The 19112-nt window shown below is 38.7% G+C and overlaps 1 protein-coding gene across 4 annotated transcripts in view; it reads left to right on the forward strand.

The window, feature by feature from the left end:
* c11.1 (maestro heat like repeat family protein c11.1) overlaps positions 1-19112 on the forward strand; it is a 1259325-nt gene that overhangs the window by 1187759 nt on the left and 52454 nt on the right. For all 4 annotated transcript variants that reach the window (XM_090383553.1, XM_090383554.1, XM_090383556.1 and 1 more), the window contains one exon: positions 4278-4343. In XM_090383553.1, the coding sequence (XP_090239679.1) occupies positions 4278-4343 (66 nt within the window). The remainder of the gene's footprint in view (positions 1-4277; positions 4344-19112) is intronic.

A 19112-nucleotide genomic window follows, 5' to 3' on the forward strand; every position in this document is an offset into this window, starting at 1 on the left:
CCAACAGTATGGATGTAGATGAGCTGCTAGGTAATGAGGAGTCCATTCTAGAACTCTATGCAGATGACATCATGGATATTGGATGCCCCACATTCCCAAAAAAAGACCAGAAAAAATGTCCCACGAACAAAAAACAGTCAGACGAATCATCCTCAGCTAAATCTAAATAATGCATAACATCATTCAATGGAACTGCAGAGGACCAAGCAGTCATTCTGATGACTTAAGGGATTTACTAGCCCAATTCAATCCCATAGGTGTGCCTACAGGAAACATTCTTGTCACCCCAAGTTTCACCAAAATTCTCAAATTATGTGATATACAGACGAGATAGGAGTTCAAACTCTCCTGCCCGTGGCGGAGTAGCTGTTCTTGTTAACCCTGATATTCCATCTAGGCCAATCCAAATAAGAACCAGTCTAGAATTTGGCAGCACATATTGTAGTTGGTATTTCAGTTATCATTGTTTCCATCTCTATCACTTCTGAATTCAGAACTTGACAAAACCTAATTTCACAACCCCCAATCCCAATTTGTCTTTTTGGTGATTTTAATGGACACCATTCACTGTGGGGGGTCTGCGACAATGGATAGAAGAGGCAAAATTATGGAGGAATCCATGAATAATAATGATCTTAATTTATTAAATTCTGTATCTCCTACCTACATCCACCTACTAACAGAATCTGCTTCTTCAATAGACTTGACAATTTGTTCACCATCCATCTTTCCAATCATGACATGGTTGGTATTCACTGATCCCTTTAACAGTGATCACTTTCCAATTATTTGCTTACTACAAACAGGGGTAACTCCAAATTCTGTTCAGCGATCCAATTGACAGTTTAAAAAGGCAAACTGGGATGACTATTCTGCCCAAATAGTCTTAGATAGATTTTATGTTCAATGACCACATATTGATGAAGTAATACTTACATAATCAATCAGATTCTGACTGCAGCTAATGCTTTGATTCCAAAATCCACGCCTTATCACAAACACAGAAATCACTGGTGGAATACAGATTGTTTAATTGCCAAACAGGAAAAAAACCGTGCTTGGAATAATTTCCGCAAGTATCCCACCACTAGTAACCTAATTGCTTATAAAAAAAACTCAAAGCAAAAGCTAGACAAGTTAGACAGAAAACAAAAAGGGATCCATGGATTTATTTCACTTCAACCATCACCAAAGACATGGATACACAGGTCATCTGGAAAAGAATACAGGCGATAAATGGAAAATTTGTTCGAGTGCCCACTCCAGTACTTCACTGGAAAGGGAAAGACCTATCTACAGCTGGAAGTTGTCAATGCACTAGCAGAATCATTTTGCTAAAGTCTTTGCTTCTGCCTCCTATGTGTCCACCTTCCAGAACGTCAAAGCAAGTGCAGAACGGTATAAAATCAACTTCTTCACGCACCGCTCATTCACATACGACCAACCCTTTACATTAATAGAACTTCAAAAATCATTAAACAGATCTTCCAATAGTGCAGCAGGCCCAGATGGTGTTCATTATGTTATGCTAAAGAATTTACTTGAAGACTTCAGATCCCTATTAATTTTTATTAACCGCACCCATGTTGGGAGTATCTTTATAATACTCAGTGGAAAGCCTTCTATGAGAACAAGCCAAATGAAAATAGCCCTGCCTCGCTCAGGATCAAAGAGCTTGTTCACAGTTGGAATGTCAAATTAAATGAAATTTTTCAAGACCAACTCCACTGGTTCCACCTTGGACATATGTGTCTGTCTCTCAAGATATACACTTCCTCTATTGGGGGAAAAATATTATACCTCCCTGCAATATCAGACAGTTACATTCAGCTTATGCTACCATAATCAGCCATGCCTATAAAATTTATACAGATGGTTCCAAAACTCACAGTATAGTAGGTGCTGCGGAAGTATTTCCTTTATGTACAATTTCATCCACACTACCGCTAGCTTGCAGTGTCTTCACAGTTGAATTGTATGCCATTAAGTTAGTGCTTAGTAAGATTATTGAGCTTTACATCTTGTCTGCCATAATTTACACAGACTCCCTAACTGTCTCTGCCCTAGGGAAGAATTTCTCCTCTTTTCATCCTACATTGAAACAGATTGATTCCCAGCTATTTTCTTGCAGTATGTCCAATCAGTCAATCAGTTTTTGCTGGATCCCTGGCCATTCAGGCATTCTGGGAAATGAAAGTGATGACTTTGCCACTAAACATCCTCAACCCGCTCTCTCACAACATCCTCAGGTTTCTTACTCTGACTATATGTCTGTCATATGCAAAACATGCTATGATAAATGGTCACAGATCTGGAAAAGTGACACCAACAATAAACTTTACCAGATAAAACAGGATTCAAAGCCGTGGCTGTCTGGCTTCCGACGAAACAGACGAGAGGAAGTGGTACTGGCAAAACTCAGAATTGGACACACTCATCATACTCATCTCTTTCTATTATTGGGAGAAAACTCACCACAGTGCTCATCCTGTCAGACGCAACTTATGGTCCATCATTTTCTGGTTGGAGTGTCCCTTACATTCAACCATCAGGTCAAACACTTTTCATTCACTCTCCATGCTGAATATATCACCTGATTTATCTCATTTCTTAGGAAATGAAGCAAATATTGAAGAACTTTTATTATAACTAAAACATGTTGGCTTGTACAGAAGCATATAATTTAACCTCTCTAATGATATGCTTTGTGTGAATTAACGATGAACAGACACAATTTGGCCTTAGTAGCCCTTGTGTCGTTAAACCAAATAATAACAACAGCAGGCTCAATGCTGACGAGATACTTCCACTTGCTCAGATTAAGAACCTGATGGGGCATAGATTCAAATTGAGGAAAGACAGTTGTAGAATAGATGTGCAGAAGTTTGCCTTTAGCCAGCAGGTAGTTGATTGCTGGTACAGACTTCCATCAGGGGCTCACATCTGGTGAGTGTGGACATGGCACACCCAGGGTCCTGAGCTGGATATCATCATCATTCTTCTCTTTTTTGGTGATTCCCTTCTCTCTCTCTCTCTCTCTCTCTCTCTCTCTCTCTCTCTCTCTCTCTCTCTCTCTCTCTCTCTCTCAGGGTGGCTCAGGAATTTTTTTTTTTTTGGCTGGTGCAGTATAAGCGCCTCAGGCTTCCTTGCACCATATAGCTAATAATAATAATAATAATCTGTCGTTGTGGAAGTTGATAGCTTAAATAAATTTAAGGCTGAACTAGACAAACATTGGAGTGACCAGATGGGTGAAATGGGAAGGGTTTTTTTTTGGCTGATACTGTATGAGCTTGCTTTCTTGCATCATATGCCTCAACTAATGCTAATGCTAATATTGATGATGTAACCAAACACATTACCAGCCATATATCATCAGCAGCCCAAATTTCCATGCAAAAATCTGACTAGCGCAAACGGGTACACCAAAACCAATGGTAGAATGAAGATTGCTACAAAGCTAAAAGAGAAAAAAAGCCGTGCTTGGAACCAATTTTGAATATAACCAATAGGAATATACCATAAATTATAACAGGTACTGCAATAACGTTAGCATTTCCTATTAACCATTAGAAAGACACAGTATGACCCTAGTTGTTAATCCGAACACAACAACAACCCATCAGCATTGAGCTTGCTCAAACAATTCAATGCCTTATACACCTTACACCTCAATTAGATCACCTCGTAGGTGCCTAGTCTCAGACGCTGCAATTTGCAGAACTTGAACATTTCTTTAGTTCTAATATAATCAATGATGCATGTCAAGAGTGAAATCAATACTGTTGTTACTCTGATGGATATTTTAGTTTTTAAATTAACAGACATTGTGCTATTCAAAAGTTAATATAAAAGTCTGATATGTTGATGAAGTTAGTTTTTCAAGATAACTTTGGTTTAAAAAAAAATTCCAATTTTAAAAATTGAGAAATATTCCAAGTTTCAAAATCAGAAATCAACAAGTTGATTCTAACTCTAGCCAACAATACAATAGGGACTGGCAGCAGGTGACTTTCCTTAGATCTGCCACCTGACAAGTGACCTGTTTTGCAGTTAGACCGCAGGTGAAATAGTTAATTTCTTGATATCATGTATTCTAGATAAAAACCCTTCAGACAAATAGTAGTAATTACATTTTAGAATTCATTTAATTATTAAACCTGTACATTATTTTCTTTTTTTATCATATATATGAAGTAAAATAAACTAAAAACTCTAGTGGTAATTGATGACTTTAGTGATGAATTTTTTAAATTTTATATTTGTTTATTTTGCAGGCTTTTTACTTGGTAATTTACCATATGAAAAACACAGCACTATTGCTGAGGAAAAAGTTTGTGGAGGTAAGACTTTTTTTTTATATAGAATTGCAGCTCAAAGTTTAGATTGTAGACATCACCTACACTATGACTCTAAAGTTATTTGATGTTTCTCCAACACTAGAAATGTAAATCCAATCTGCCATCTAATTCAGTTGTCACTAGTGCATTTGTATATAGCTGTCTAGCACATATACTCCATAATTCTGATATTAGTTCAACTAGTTTTTACCAGTCTATCATACCTAAACATAGTTTTCATCTTTGCTTATGCATTCTTATTCAAGAAAGTTTTTCTTTTATTGAAGTACAGAATGCCAGTACTAGCTAGCAAAGAAGGGCTTCCAACTGTACCTCCCCCACCACACAGTCTTCTCTACGAGGGTGGGGGATAACCAAAATTAGAACCCAGACTTCCTCTTCTCACAACAAAGAGTCATGCAAGCCCTTTCAGTTGTTCTCTTAAAAACTGTATCAGGATGATAAATACATCTGCAAATACATTGATTTTTCTGCCCTGGAAACCCACAATGCTTTAAATCCATTAGTTTTTTTCTATAGAATGTAGTTCTTCCACTTGTCCTATATATTTCCTGTGTTTCCTATATTTGAAACATGTTGTCCAATATTTCTATAATCCAGTAAGCTATAAGTATAGAAATCTTTGCCACCTTTCTTAGCAAATCCCATGAATTTTTCTTTTGTGATACTAGTCTTATTGGTTCATGTGACATCCATTTAGGTCTAAACTCTGAACAATATCTCTTAATTAATATAAGTTTCTAAATTTTCTTTCCCTGAATACTTCCATTTACAATTTGCTGTTGGTAACATAATCATCAGATGATCCCACTGAATAGATTTTAAACAATGTCTGAGACCATTTTATTCACCTGTACTTTGTCCATGAGGTTGTCACAGACATTCTCTCAGATATGCCAGACAAGCTGTACTTGCCACCTGGGAGTTTAAAATGCTGATGGAACTGATATACAGGTGACACTCAAGTCAAGTGGACCTAATTTCGGCGAAGTCCGGATGGTCTGTGACAGTAAAATCCTCTGCTTTCACCTTCACGATGGTGGGACTGTTAGTAATCCCGGGTATAATCTCCATGCACAAGTACATAATGGGTGACCACCCAGGTGTGAACCAACATAAGTAGGGGTCGAGGTGCGTCCACACCACATTAGCATTAGTAGAGGCATTTGATGCAAGAAAACAAGCTTATGGAGCATCAGCCAAAAAAAAAAAAAAAACCACTTCCACTTCACCCCTCTGTTCGTTCAAAATACCTGTCCAGCTGAGCCTTAAACTTATTTAGGCTATCAACTTCCACCACAAGGGATGGAAGTCTGTTCCACCAACCAACCACCCGTTGGCTAAAGGCAAATTTCCGCACGTCTATCCTACATCTGTCTTTCCGCAATTTGAATTTATGCCCTCTCAGGTGATTATTCTGAGCGAGAAGAAGAATCCCATCAGCATTGAGCATGCTCAAACCATTCAAGGCTTTATACACCTCTATCAGATCACCTCGCTGGTGCCTAGTCTCCAGACACTGTAATTTGCAAAACTTAAGCCTTTCTTCGTAAGAGCACCCCTTTGTTCCATTCACTAATCTTGTTGTCCTTCTCTGTACTCGTTCCAGCAGCTCTACATCCTTCTTGAAATGAAGCCTCCAGACCTGTATACCGTACTCTAGGTGTGGCCTGACCATTGCCTTATACAAGAGAATAATCACCTCCTTATCCCTGCTAGAAAAATTCCTATATATCATTGACAATACACCATGAGCTACTCTTGCAGCCCGTCTGCACTGCTCAGAGAACTTCATATCTGCCTGCACAACCACCCCCAGGTCCCTTTCATTCTCTACCACTGTCAGTGTAGTACAACAGACTTGATACATTGCTCTGGGGTTGCAGTTTCCCATGTGTAGTACTTTACATTTGTCAATGTTAAACTTCATTTGCCACCTCTCAGCCCATCTGCTCAACCTTTCCAGATCCTGTTGCAGCAGCATAGTATCAGTAGTGTCCTTAACAACCCTGCCAACCTTTGTATCGTCTGCAAACTTCGACATTAAGCTTGATATACCATCATCAATATCATTTATGAATACAGAAAACAATAATGGACCCAACACTGAGCCCTGAGGGACTCCACTAATAACATTAGTCCACGACGAGCAGTGTCCATTGATTACCACTCTCTGTCTTCTCCCCCTCAACCACCCCTTTATCCACAGCAGCAATTTGCCTCCAATGTCACACTGCTCCAATTTGTGCAGCAGTCTTCCATGTGCAACAGTATCAAAAGCCTTTCTAAGATCCAAGTATATAATATCAAAGTTATTCCCTGTATCCAGTTCCTTTGTGACTGCATCATAGTATCCAATCAAATTGGTCAGGCAAGACTTCCCCTTAACAAAACCATGCTGTGTCCAAGCTATAACTGAAGTCTTGTCTAGATGATCCTGCAGTGCTTCTTTAACTAGTGCCTCCATTAATTTTCCTGGAACAGAAGTTAAACTCACAGGTCTATAATTACTTGTGTCAACCTTTGATCCTCCTTTGTGAATTGGGGTCACATTTGCACATCTCCAGTCTGTGGGTACCTCCCCTGAGTCCAAGGAAGCTCTCATAATTATGGCTAAGGGTTTGCTTACTTCCTCTGCTGCCTCCTTTAATATAACTGGATAGATCCCATCCACCCCGGGTGCCTTTCTTGTGTTTATCTTCAACAATTTCTCCTCCACTTTACTCTCAGTTATTACAAGATTCTCTAGCTTACTGCTAGAGTTGAATACACCTTTGGCTTTCCCCTCGCTAAATAACTCCTCATGCGTGAATGTCGATGCAAAATATTCATTTAGTTTGTTAGGTACCTGAGCAGGATCATCAACAGTTGACCCATCGATATCAAGTGGACCAATCTGATTCATCCCCTTCCTTCTAGAGTTTACATAAGTAAAGAACTCTTTGCTGTTTTTCTTTGCATACCTTGCCAAAGATTTCTCGTAATCTGCCTTCGCCTGCCTAACCTCCTTTGTAACTTGGTTACAGATTAAATTGTATCTATTATAGGCTTCTGTGTCATGTGTTAATTTGTGTGTATCCCATGCATGTTTCTTCTCTGCCATATGCCTCATCAGTTCATCTGACATCCATTTAGTCCTAAACCTTGAACAATATTTCTTAGTTGGTATGTAAAGCCTAGTAGCTTCCAAGATAAGTTCTTTGAATGCTTCCCATTTTGCATTTGCTGTTGGTAACATCATCATTTGGTCCCACTGTATAGAATTTAAATACTGTCTCAGTCCATCGTAGTCGCCTTTACAAAAGCAATAACCCTTCCCTTTACCCCTAATGGTAATTACCTCTTTGAGTAAATCCCACTTCAGCACACTGTGATCACTGCCACCTAGTGGTTCATTTATCTGCAGATTCTTAATGCATGAAAAATCACTGCTGATAATCAAATCAAGAGTATTCCTCCCTCTAGTTGCCTCCCGAACATGTTGATGTAGAAAACAATCATCCAGTAAATCCAAAAAGCCTTGCTAGTGTGTGAGTGACCAGCCCCCAAATTCCAGTCAATATCTGGGAAATTAAAATCTCCCATTATAATACTCTCTGATTTACTGGTCCACTCTATTTCCCTGTACAGTTTCTTATTATACTCATCAGAGTCATTAGGCCTATAGCACACTCCTACTCTCAATTTTGATCTCCCAATGCTTATGTCACACCAAACTGACTCGACACTGCACTGTCCAGCAATGTCCACTGGCTTCACTTCCTTGGATTTTATGTATTTCTTAACTAATAGCATAACCCCTCCTCCCTTCCTATCCAGTCTATCCTTTCTGTAGACGTTGTACTCCCCAAATTCCAGTTCTGCATTCCTTATATCTGTGTGACACCACGTCTCTGATATCCCAACAATATCTGCCTTTGATGTTTTGAGCAATACCTCATATTCATCAAATTTATTTACTAAACTCCTAGCATTGGTGTACACGCAAGTATACATGCACCTATTTCTATTCTTAGCTACCCTAACACAACCCATGTGTTTACTTGTACCACAATGACTCCCAGCTGTCTCTGAAATATCCTGCATCTTGTTTTTCAGCCTTCTGCTCATTCCAATAGAAGCAGTGCAAGAATTTCTTTCACCTCTGCCAGTGGCTACTGTTAATCTATTCGTCTTTGTCTCCCCCCAAGCTAGCAGTTTTCCGACCCACCTAACACTGCCTCGATAGCATCAGCAAATATTCTTGCACCTTTTCTATTTAAGTGTATCCCATCCCTGTAGAAGCAATCTCTCCTGTTAACAAGTACAGTCCAGGCTGAAAAAAATTCTACCCCTTGAGCCTTGCACAATCTTTCCAGGGCCGAATTGATCGACAAGGCTCTCATCATATACTCCCTCCTATCGTGTCTGGGCAGAATTGCAGACACTCTCAAACGCCGCCCCTCTATGTTACCAGGCAGTACTAGGTAGTAGATGACTCTCATCAACAGGTGTTATACCACCACTTTGCTTATTGGAGGCTTGAAGTGGTGGAACCCATGTTTAGTCTCTAGAGCTAATTTCTGGTTAACCCTTCCCTATCTCTTCCATCATGCAGTATGATTGATGACTTTTGATGTTATTATGAACATCGTGGCGAGATCCAATATTCCTTACATTTTGAGGGTACAGCTCTAAAATGGTGTTCGCAGGCCGGCCACTAGTTAGTAAACCGGATTGAACCTATTGATTGAACCTATTGGTTCAGCTGATCCGGAAGCCTCTGGGTGGCTTCCGTATCAGCTAGTGTATAATTTTGCTACCTCTACTCTGCTAGATAGTGAGGGGAGGGAGTCCGAGTAGTGTGTTTGCGGGGAGCATTGTCGAGGCCATGTTATGTCAAAGATCTGGGTATATTCTTGCCGGGGTATGGAGAATTGATCACCAGCAATTTACCGCCATGTCAGTTTATCACATAAACAATTTTCCACCAGCAATTGATCGCCAGCAATTTACCGCTGTGTCAGTTTATCGCGTTTTACCATCTAGAAGCAATGAGATGTGTTTGGTCAAATCATAAAAAGTTATTTTTTATTTAAGTTTCTGCCTTAAGCTATGATTAGCATATTTTTGGAATTCTATGAACTATAAGAGAATAGTACGGAAATAAAAAAAAAAAAAAAAACACATGTATGGAAATATGTAATATAATAGGTAGATTATGTATTTTAATAGTTTTTTTTTTTTTTTTATGAGAACCCCAAACACGAGAGGTATTAGAACCTATAGTACTTAGTACCGTGCTTGGGTTGGAGGTTGAGAAGACGAAAGAAGATATTTGTTGACATTGGACTTGAACTTCTGTAGATTGTAATTTTCAGGAAATACATATGAAGGAAGGATGTTCCAGAAAAAACGGCAGTTGAATGAATAAATGAGGAAGATGAAAAGTTGGTTCTGTGGGTTTGAAGTTAGACAGTAAATGGATGTTGGCTGGTGGTGGCACGTGTTCGGACTGTTTTGAAAGAGAGAGCAGGAATTATAGAAGCCAATTCAGAAGAACAGTGCCCATGGAAGTGTCTGTAGAAGAGGCATGCAGCAGAAACAGTGCATCTATGAGAAAGCGAGTGGAGAGACTCTGTTAGAGATGAATCATTAATTAACCTAACTGCCCTCTTCTGAATGGAATCAAGAAGCCTGAGAGAGGTTTTGGGGGCACCACCCCAGATGTGGGAACAATATTCCATGGCACGGCGGATTTGCGATTTATACAGAGTGAGCAGCTGTTTGGGAGAAAAGTAACGCCGAGAGCGAAAGTGAAAACCAAGTTTTTTAGATGCAGAGGAAGCAATATTTGTAATGTGCTTGTGGCAAGAGAGATTAGAAGTCAGGGTAATCCCCAAAAGAGATATATCATTTTGCCTAGAAATCGGAGTGTCACTAAAGATAAGCATAGGAGCAGAAGAATCCTTTTTGCGAGATATAAGACAAGATTGAGTTTTAGAAGGGTTGAAATCAATTAAGTTGTCTTTGCCCCACTGGAGAATTACCTGAAGATCGGCATTTAAGGAATTGGCAGCAGATTTTCGAGAACTTGAAGCTGATTGAGCTGGACAAGGTTTCTCAAAATGGAAAGTTGAATGCAATGTGCTATCATCGGCAAAACTATGGATAGGATTTCCAGTCAATGGAAGAAGGTCATTGATATACAAGAGGAAAAGAGTGGCGGAAAGAACTGAACCTTGGGGGACACTGGCATTAGTGGAGAAGTTAGAAGACAGAGAGCCATCTACCATCACCCTCAGTGAGCGATCAGAGAGAAAACTGGATAACCAATTACTAAAAACAATTGGCAAACCATAAGATGGAAGCTTTTTAGAAGACCTTTATGCCAAACACAATCAAAAGCCTTTGAGATGTCAAGAGCAACTACTTGTGTTTCACCGAACCTTTCCATTGAATTAGTCCATAAATGGGTAACATAAGCCAGAATATATCCAGTAGATCGACACTGATGGAATCCATTCTGGTGATCGTTGATCAGACGGAAGGTTTCTAGGTAGTTTAAGAGTTGGCGGTTAATTGATTTCTCCATTACTTTAGAAAGAGTAGAAGTAATTGCAGTGGGACGATAATTGGATGGGAGGGATTTGTCACCCTTTTTAAGAACTGGCTGGATATGAGCAAATTTCCAAGCAGAAGGAAAAACACCTTTGGAATAAGAAAGTGAAAAAAGGCGGCAAAGAATAGGAATAAGTTCAGGAGCACAGGTTTGGAGAACAAGTGGAGAAATACCATCAGGACCTGGAGCTTTCTTAGCATCAAGATTCATCAAAATCCTTCTGATATCCTTTTGACGGAAGACCACAGGAGGCATTGAATGGAGTGTGTTAGGAATGGTGGGAGGTGTTTTACCAAGATCATTAATACATGAACTCGAAGAAAAATGGGATGCTAGCAGGTCAGCTTTATCCTTGGCTGAAGTGACAACAGAACCATCTGGTTTGGACAGAGGCGGGAGCAGAGATGGGCAAAAGTTGCGGCCAATAGCTTTGGCAAGAGACCAGAATGCTCGGCTACCATTAGGGCAAGAAGCAAGTTTTCTACTCTTAGCCTGTTCAAACTCTAGTTTGGACTGATTAATAACTGCTTTACAATTGTTGCGAGCTTTGGTGTAGGCAGAAAATGAAACTGAAGAATTAGAAACAAGCCAATTACGATATGCAACGTTCTTCTCTTGGACAGCCTTAGCACATTTATTGGAAAACCAAGGTTTAGATAACGGACGAGATTTTAAAGTGGAGTGTGGGAAAAAGGATTCCATTCCTGCAAGAATAATTTCACTGACACGATCTGAGCAAACGTTGACATCAGAAGTTTTGAAACAGTAATCAGACCAAGGAAAAGAAGAAAAGAAGTCTCGCAGGTCATACCATTTTGCATTCTTGTAATGCCAAACAATACGAGGTTGGGAATAGCCATGAGATAAAGGTTCCATTGGAGAAGAGACAATCACCAAGTTGTGATCTGAAGTGCCTAAAGGACCTCTCACTTCAACCTTGTACTTAGAAGGGTTGTTTGTGAGAAAAAGATCAAGCGTATGGGCTGTATGATTAGGATTGTCCGGTATTCTTGTAAGTAAATGAACAATCTGTGCTAGGTCATTAGTAATTGCAAAAGCCTCAGCATCTCGACCTACTGGGTCGGTGTGACTAGAAAACGGAAACCAGCCGGAGTTGTGAACGTTAAAATCACCAAGGAAAATTACCTCATTGTTAGGAAAGTTGGACTGGAGAAAGTCAAGTTGCAAAGAGAGGAAGTCAAAGAGCTCCAAGTGATTAGTGGAGTTGGGAGAACGGTAGAGACAACAGATGAATTTTACACAATGAGGTAGAGAGATTTTAAGCCAGAGAAGATCAAAGAGAGGAGATTCCAAATTGCCAAGTCTCTGACAGGGAATATCAGAACGGACATATGCACAAGTACCACCTTTGAGGCGAAAGGAATCATACAGCAAATAATTTGGACATCTGAGATGACCAGTAGTTGAATCAACTGATAACTGAGATTCAGTCAGAAAAAGTACATGGGGTTTGGGAGACTGCAAGTGGAAATGGACATCGTTGAGATTAGAATTGAGACCACGTATATTTGTGAAATGAATTAGGAAGTCCTTGGGAGGTTTAAATCTTTTCGCAGATAAGCTTACTCTATTATTTTGACAATTCATGGTGTATTCAATAGTAAGAAAAAGTGGGTCGGACATGCTGTATGAAGTAATGAAATTTTTGGATATGGCGTACATGTGGTAAGAATATACCCAGATCCTTGACATAACGTGGCCTCTACAATGCTCCCCGCATACACACTACTCGGACTCCCTCCAGTCACTATCTGGCAGAGTAGAGGTAGCAAGATTATACACTAGCTGATCCGGAAGCTTCCTAGAGAGTTACCAATAGGTTCAGTCCGGTGTACTAACTAGCGGCCGGCCTGCAAACACCGTTTTAGAGCTGTACCCTCGAAATGTAAGGAATATTGCATCTCGCTACGACATTCATCATAACCGCAAAAATCATCTATCATACTGCATGATGGAAGAGATAGGGAAGGGTTGGCCGGAACTTAGCTCTAGAGACTAAACATGGGTTCCACCACTTCAAGCCTCCAATAAGCAAAGTGGTGGTATTTCACCGGTTGATGAGAGTCATCTACCACCTAGTACTGCCTGGTGAAATAGAGGGGCGGCGTTCCTCCATGTGGTGTGGGCGCCACACCTCGACCCCTGCTTACGTTGGTTCACACCTGGGTGGTCACCCACCATGTACTTGTGCATGAAGGTTATACCCAGGATTACTAACAGTCCCACCATCGTGAAGGTGCAAGCAGAGGATTTGGCTGTCATAGACCGTCCGGACTTCGCCGAAATTGGGTCCACTTTGACTTGAGTGTCACCCGAATATCAGTTCCATCAGCGTTTTAGACTCCCAGGTAGCAAGAACAGCTTGTCTGGCATATCTGCTAGAATGTCTGTGACAACCTCAAGGACCAAAGTACACTGCAAAAATTCAAAATGAATGTTTATGCAATCTTCAGAATCAGTCACGTTGGGATAATTAATGACTAAGAAACTGTAATATTTACAACACAGTATGTAAATTATTAATAAGAAATATTATGCGCTATACCGCTTAGATAATCAACAATATCACCCCGTTCGTCATATGCACTAACAAGCCTTTTAATTCATTCATCACAATCACAATACTTCTTTTTCTTTTGTTGCCCATATCACTTCCACTTAAATATTGTTCAATGCGCTTTTCCTTAATACTTTGTTCTTTTTTAATGCCATCGATAAATTTCCAAATGTTGGGATGATAAGCAGCAACTTGTTCTCAAATTCTCTATGCCACCCATCAACAGAATTATTCATTCTTGGTAATCCTTCTAGAACAAGCTGGCGTACATTCCACATTTCATGGGAATACTTTGGTAGTCGACAAAGATGTCGTCTGGTTGGGTGTCCAATCCATGTATCCTCAAAATAATCAACAACTTCTTGCGATTCTGGAGGAAAAACACCATTTTTACACAATTGTTCAAAAACGACCGTCACAAATGCAATTGCTGCCAAAATTCCCATATTTAAAGCAAAATTAGCATCAGTTTCATAACGTTGTTTCAATCCATTATTCTGAATGGAATGAAAAATACATTGTCAAAAGTGGAAAGAACAACCCCATTGTGAAGCGTCAGGAAAAACTCTTCTACAAGCATTCATCATCACCGTCTCAAAATCTATAGTTATTGATTGCGGGGACATAGTCGGTTCCAATACTTTCAGCTGCTGTAGTAGAGATACATACGTTTCCTCAGACTTGTTAGGCAATAATGCATAAACTAATGGAAGCGATATTTTGTCCTCAAATCCATGTATCGTATACAGCTGATAAAAAAGTAAGGGAACAGTTTTGAAAGCCCCATCGGCATACCAGTGTTCACTTCGTGCTAACAACTGAAATTTCTTTTCGTACTGAAAATTAACATACGATTGTCCTCAGGTCCAGAATCAAATTGTAGAAACAATTCTCCATTGCATGATGTTTTATATTCTTCTGTAAAAACTATGTCTCTACGATGCAGTGGAAGAACTGGGCCATCAAAATTTTGATTTCTTATATTTCGGATTGTTTGTTTCATTGTATCTACACTTGGAAGCTTGGGGGCTGCTGCTTGGCTACAGATTCTCGAAACATTTGAAATACTATGAGGCGTATTATTTGTTGTTTCTGCATAAGTTCGAATGATATCAAGAAGTTGTGCTGCCTCAACTCCTGCTGCGTCTCCACAATGATTGTGCTCCTTCCATGTTTTAACGATGGTGTTATATACCGTAGTAACTCAAGCGGCACATTTGGCTTTTCGTAATTTTGACACTTCCAATGAATTTTTGCTTCATTTTGCCTGTCTTTATAAAACACATGTCCACTAAAGCACGATTTCGGTTTTCCTTTTTCTGATTTCAAAAATTCCACCGACATGCTGCATTCACAAACTCAAAAGGATGAAAAATAAACTTAAAATAAGAAAATGTTGTGATTGTAAGAGATTATAAACATATAAGTGCCTCACTAATCGGCATGCCCTACCCCCACTCCCCTAAAACATGCTACTTAAGTTAAAGGGATTAAGTAGGTACCTACCTACCGAATTCCAGTTTTGGAAAATAACAGGCAATTAAATTAAAGCACCAGCAATGGTATATATTTCTAGAAATGTATACCTAGCATATAACTTCCATTTTTAATTGCACTAATTCTTAAATAACACCTATAGAAAAACCTTATTTTCAATTTAAAATGACCAATAAATTTATATAAATTATATGTATTGCCTGGCGATAAAATATGCTAGCCATCATTTTTAGGCTATAAATTGTTTATAAACTTAAATGTTCTTAAACTTTCGGCGATAAACTTTCCTAGACTAAGTCTAGGAAAGTTTATTGCCTGCAATTCACCGCCAGCAATTAATCGCTAGCAGTTTATCGCATAAACAATTTATAGCCTACAAATGATGGCTAGCATATTTTATCGCCAGGCAATACATATAATTTATATAAATTTATTGGTCATTTTAAATTGAAAATAAGGCTTTTCTACAAGTGTTATTTAAGAATTAAATGCAATTAAAAATGGAAGTTATATGCTAGGTATACATTTCCTACAAATATATACCATTGCAGGTGCTTTAATTTTACAGAACTTATTTTCCAAAATTGGAATTAGGTAGGTACCTACTTAATCTCTTTAACTTAAGTAGCATGTTTTAGGGGAGTGGGGGTAGGGCATGCCGATTAGCGAGGCACTTATATGTTTATAATCTCTTACAATCACAACATTTTCTTATTTTAAGTTTATTTTTCATCCTTTTGAGTTTGTGAACGCATCATGTCAGTGGAATTTTTTAAATCAGAAAAGGAATATCGAAATTGTGCTTTAGTGGACATGTGTTTTATAAAGACAGGCAAAATGAAACAAAAATTCATTGGAAGTGAATTTTTGTTTCATTTTGTTTTATTCAAAATTACCAAAAAACCAAATGTGCCACTCGAGTTACTACAGTATATAACACCATTGTTAAAACATGGAAGGAGCACAATCATTGTGGAAACGCAGCAGGAGTTGAGGCAGCACAACTTCTTGATATCATTCGAACTTATGCAGAAACAACAAATAATACGCCTCATAGTATTATTTCAAATGTTTCAAGAATCTGTAGCCAAGCAGCAGCCCCTAAGCTTCCAAGTGTAGATACAATGAAATGAATGATCCGAAATATAAAAAATCGAAATTTTGATGGCCCAGTTCTTCCAATGCATCGTAGAGACATAGTTTTTACAGAAGAATATAAAACATCATGCAATGGAGAATTGTTTCTACAATTTGATTAGCATTAGCATTAGTAGAGGCATTTGATGCAAGAAAGCAAGCTTATGCAGCATCAGCCAAAAAAAAAAAAAAAAAAAAGTAACATAAATAAATAAAAATAACCACTTCCACTTCACCCCTCTGTTCGTTCGAAATACCTGTCCAGCTGAGCCTTAAACTTATTTAGGCTATCAACTTCCACGACAAGGGATGGAAGTCTGTTCCACCCACCAACCACCCGCTGGCTAAAGGCAAATTTCCGCACATCTATCCTACATCTGTCTTTCCTCAATTTGAATTTATGCCCTCTCAGGTGATTTTTCTGAGCTAGAGGAAGAATCCCATCAGCATTGAGCATGCTCAAACCATTCAAGGCTTTGTACACCTCTATCAGATCACCCCGCTGGTGCCTAGTTTCCAGACACTGTAATTTGCAAAACTTAAGCCTTTCTTCGTAAGAGAACCCCTTTGTCCCATTCACCAATCTAGTTGCCCTTCTCTGTACTCGTTCCAGCAGCTCTACATCCTTCCTGAAATGAGGCCTCCAGGCCTGTATACAGTACTCTAGGTGTGGGCTGACCATTGCCTTATACAAGGGATTCTTGACCCGAGGACAATACTATGTTAATTATCAGTACGAAAAGAAATTTCAGTTGTTAGCGCGAAGTGAACACTGGTATGCCGATGGGTCTTTCAAAACTGTTCCCTTACTTTTTTATCAACTGTATACGATACATGGATTCAAGGACAAAATATCGCTTCCATTAGTTTATGCATTATTGTCTAACAAGTCTGAGGAAACGTATGTATCTCTACTACAGCAGCTGAAAGTATTGGAACCGGCTATGTCACCGCAATCAATAACTATAGATATTGAATATTGAGATGGCGATGATGAATGCTTGCAGAAGAGTTTTTCCTGACGCTTCACAACGGGGGTTGTTTTTTCCACTTTTCACAATGTATTTTTCATTCCATTCAGAATAATGGATTGAAACAACGTTATGAAACTGATGCTAATTTTGCTTTAAATATGCGAATTTTGGCAGCAATTGCATTTGTGACGGTCGTTTTTGAACAATTGTGTAAAGGTGTTTTTCCTCCAGAATCGCAAGAAGTTGTTGATTATTTTGAGGATACATGGATTGGACGCCCAACCAGACGACATCTTTGTCGACCACCAAAGTATTCCCATGAAATGTGGAACGTACGCCAGCTTGTTTTAGAAGAATTACCAAGAACGAATAATTCTGTTGAAGGGTGGCATAGAGGATTTGAGGAAAAAGTCGCTGCTTATCATCCCAACATTTGGAAATTTATCAATGGCATTAAAAAAGAACAAAGTATTAAGCAAATGCGCATCGAACAATATTTAAGTGGAAGTGATACGGGCAACAAAAGAAAAGAAGTATCGCGATTGTGATAAACAAATCAAAAGGCTTGTTAGTGCATATGATGAACGGGGTGATATTGTTGGTTATCTAAGAGGTGTAGTGCATAATATTTCTTATTAATAATTTACATACTGTGTTGTAAATATTACAGTTTCTTAGTAATTAATTATCCCAACGTAACTGATTCTGAAGATTGCATAAACATTCATTTTGAATTTTTGCAGTGTACTATGACATACCTAATGTTATAATTAGTTTAGTTTAAAATTAACCAATTTTTTTTTTTTTTTTTTTTTTATGTAAACCCCAAATACAAGAGGTATTAGAACCTGTAGTACTTAGTACCATGCTTTGGTTGGTGGTTGAGAAGGCAAAAGAAGATATTTGTTGACATTGGACTTGAACTTCTGTAGACTGTAATTTTCGGGAAATACATATGAAGGAAGGTTGTTCCAGAAAATGGCAGTTGAATGAATGAACGAGGAAGATAAAAGTTGGTTTTGTGAGTTTGGAGTTGGACAGTAAATGGATGTTGGCTGGTGGCAGCACATATTCGGACTGTTTTGAAAGAGAGAGCGGGAATTATAGAAGCCAATTCAGAAGAACAGTGCCCATGGAAGTATCTGTAGAAGAGGCATACAGCAGAAACAGTATTTCTATGAGACAGTGAGTGGAGAGACTTTGTTAAAGGTGAATCATTAATTAACCTAATTGCCCTCTTTTGAATGGAATCAAGAAGCCTGAGAGAGGTTTTGGGGGCACCACCCCAGATGTGGGAATAAACTATATTCTATAATAAACTATAAACTGTGAGAATTGTTATATTGTTCAAATAATGGATTTTTTGACTATTTTTGTGATACAACTATTAAAATACATAATCTACCTATTAAATTACATATTTCCATACAAGTATTTTTTTTTTTATTTCCGTACTATTCCCTCACAGTTCATAGAATTCCAAAAATATGCTAGTCATAGTTTAAGGCAGAAACGTAAATAAAAAATAACTTTTTATGATTTGACCAAACACATCTCATTGCTTCTAGACGGTAAAACGCTATAAATTGACATGGCAGTAAATTGCCGGCGATCAATTGTTGGCGGTAAATTGTTTATGCGATAAACTGACATGGTGAACAATTGCTGGCAGTGAATTGCTGGCAATAAATTTTCCTAGACTCATTCTTGCCATATCCAAAAATTTCATTACTTCATACAGCATGTCCCACCCACTTTTTCTTACTATTCAATACACCATGAATTGTTAAACTAATAGAGCAAGCTTATCTGTGAAAAGATCTAAACCTCCCAAGCACTTGTTAATTCATTTCACAAATATACGTGGTCTCAATTCTAATCTCAACGATGTCCATTTCCACTTCCAGTCAGCCAAGCCCCATGTACTTTTTCTGACAGAATCTCAGTTATCGGTTGATTCAACT

The sequence above is a fragment of the Mastigoproctus giganteus genome, chromosome 10 (genome assembly GCF_048544385.1).
Source record: "Mastigoproctus giganteus isolate SK-2022 chromosome 10, ASM4854438v1, whole genome shotgun sequence".
NCBI lineage: Eukaryota > Metazoa > Arthropoda > Arachnida > Uropygi > Thelyphonidae > Mastigoproctus > Mastigoproctus giganteus.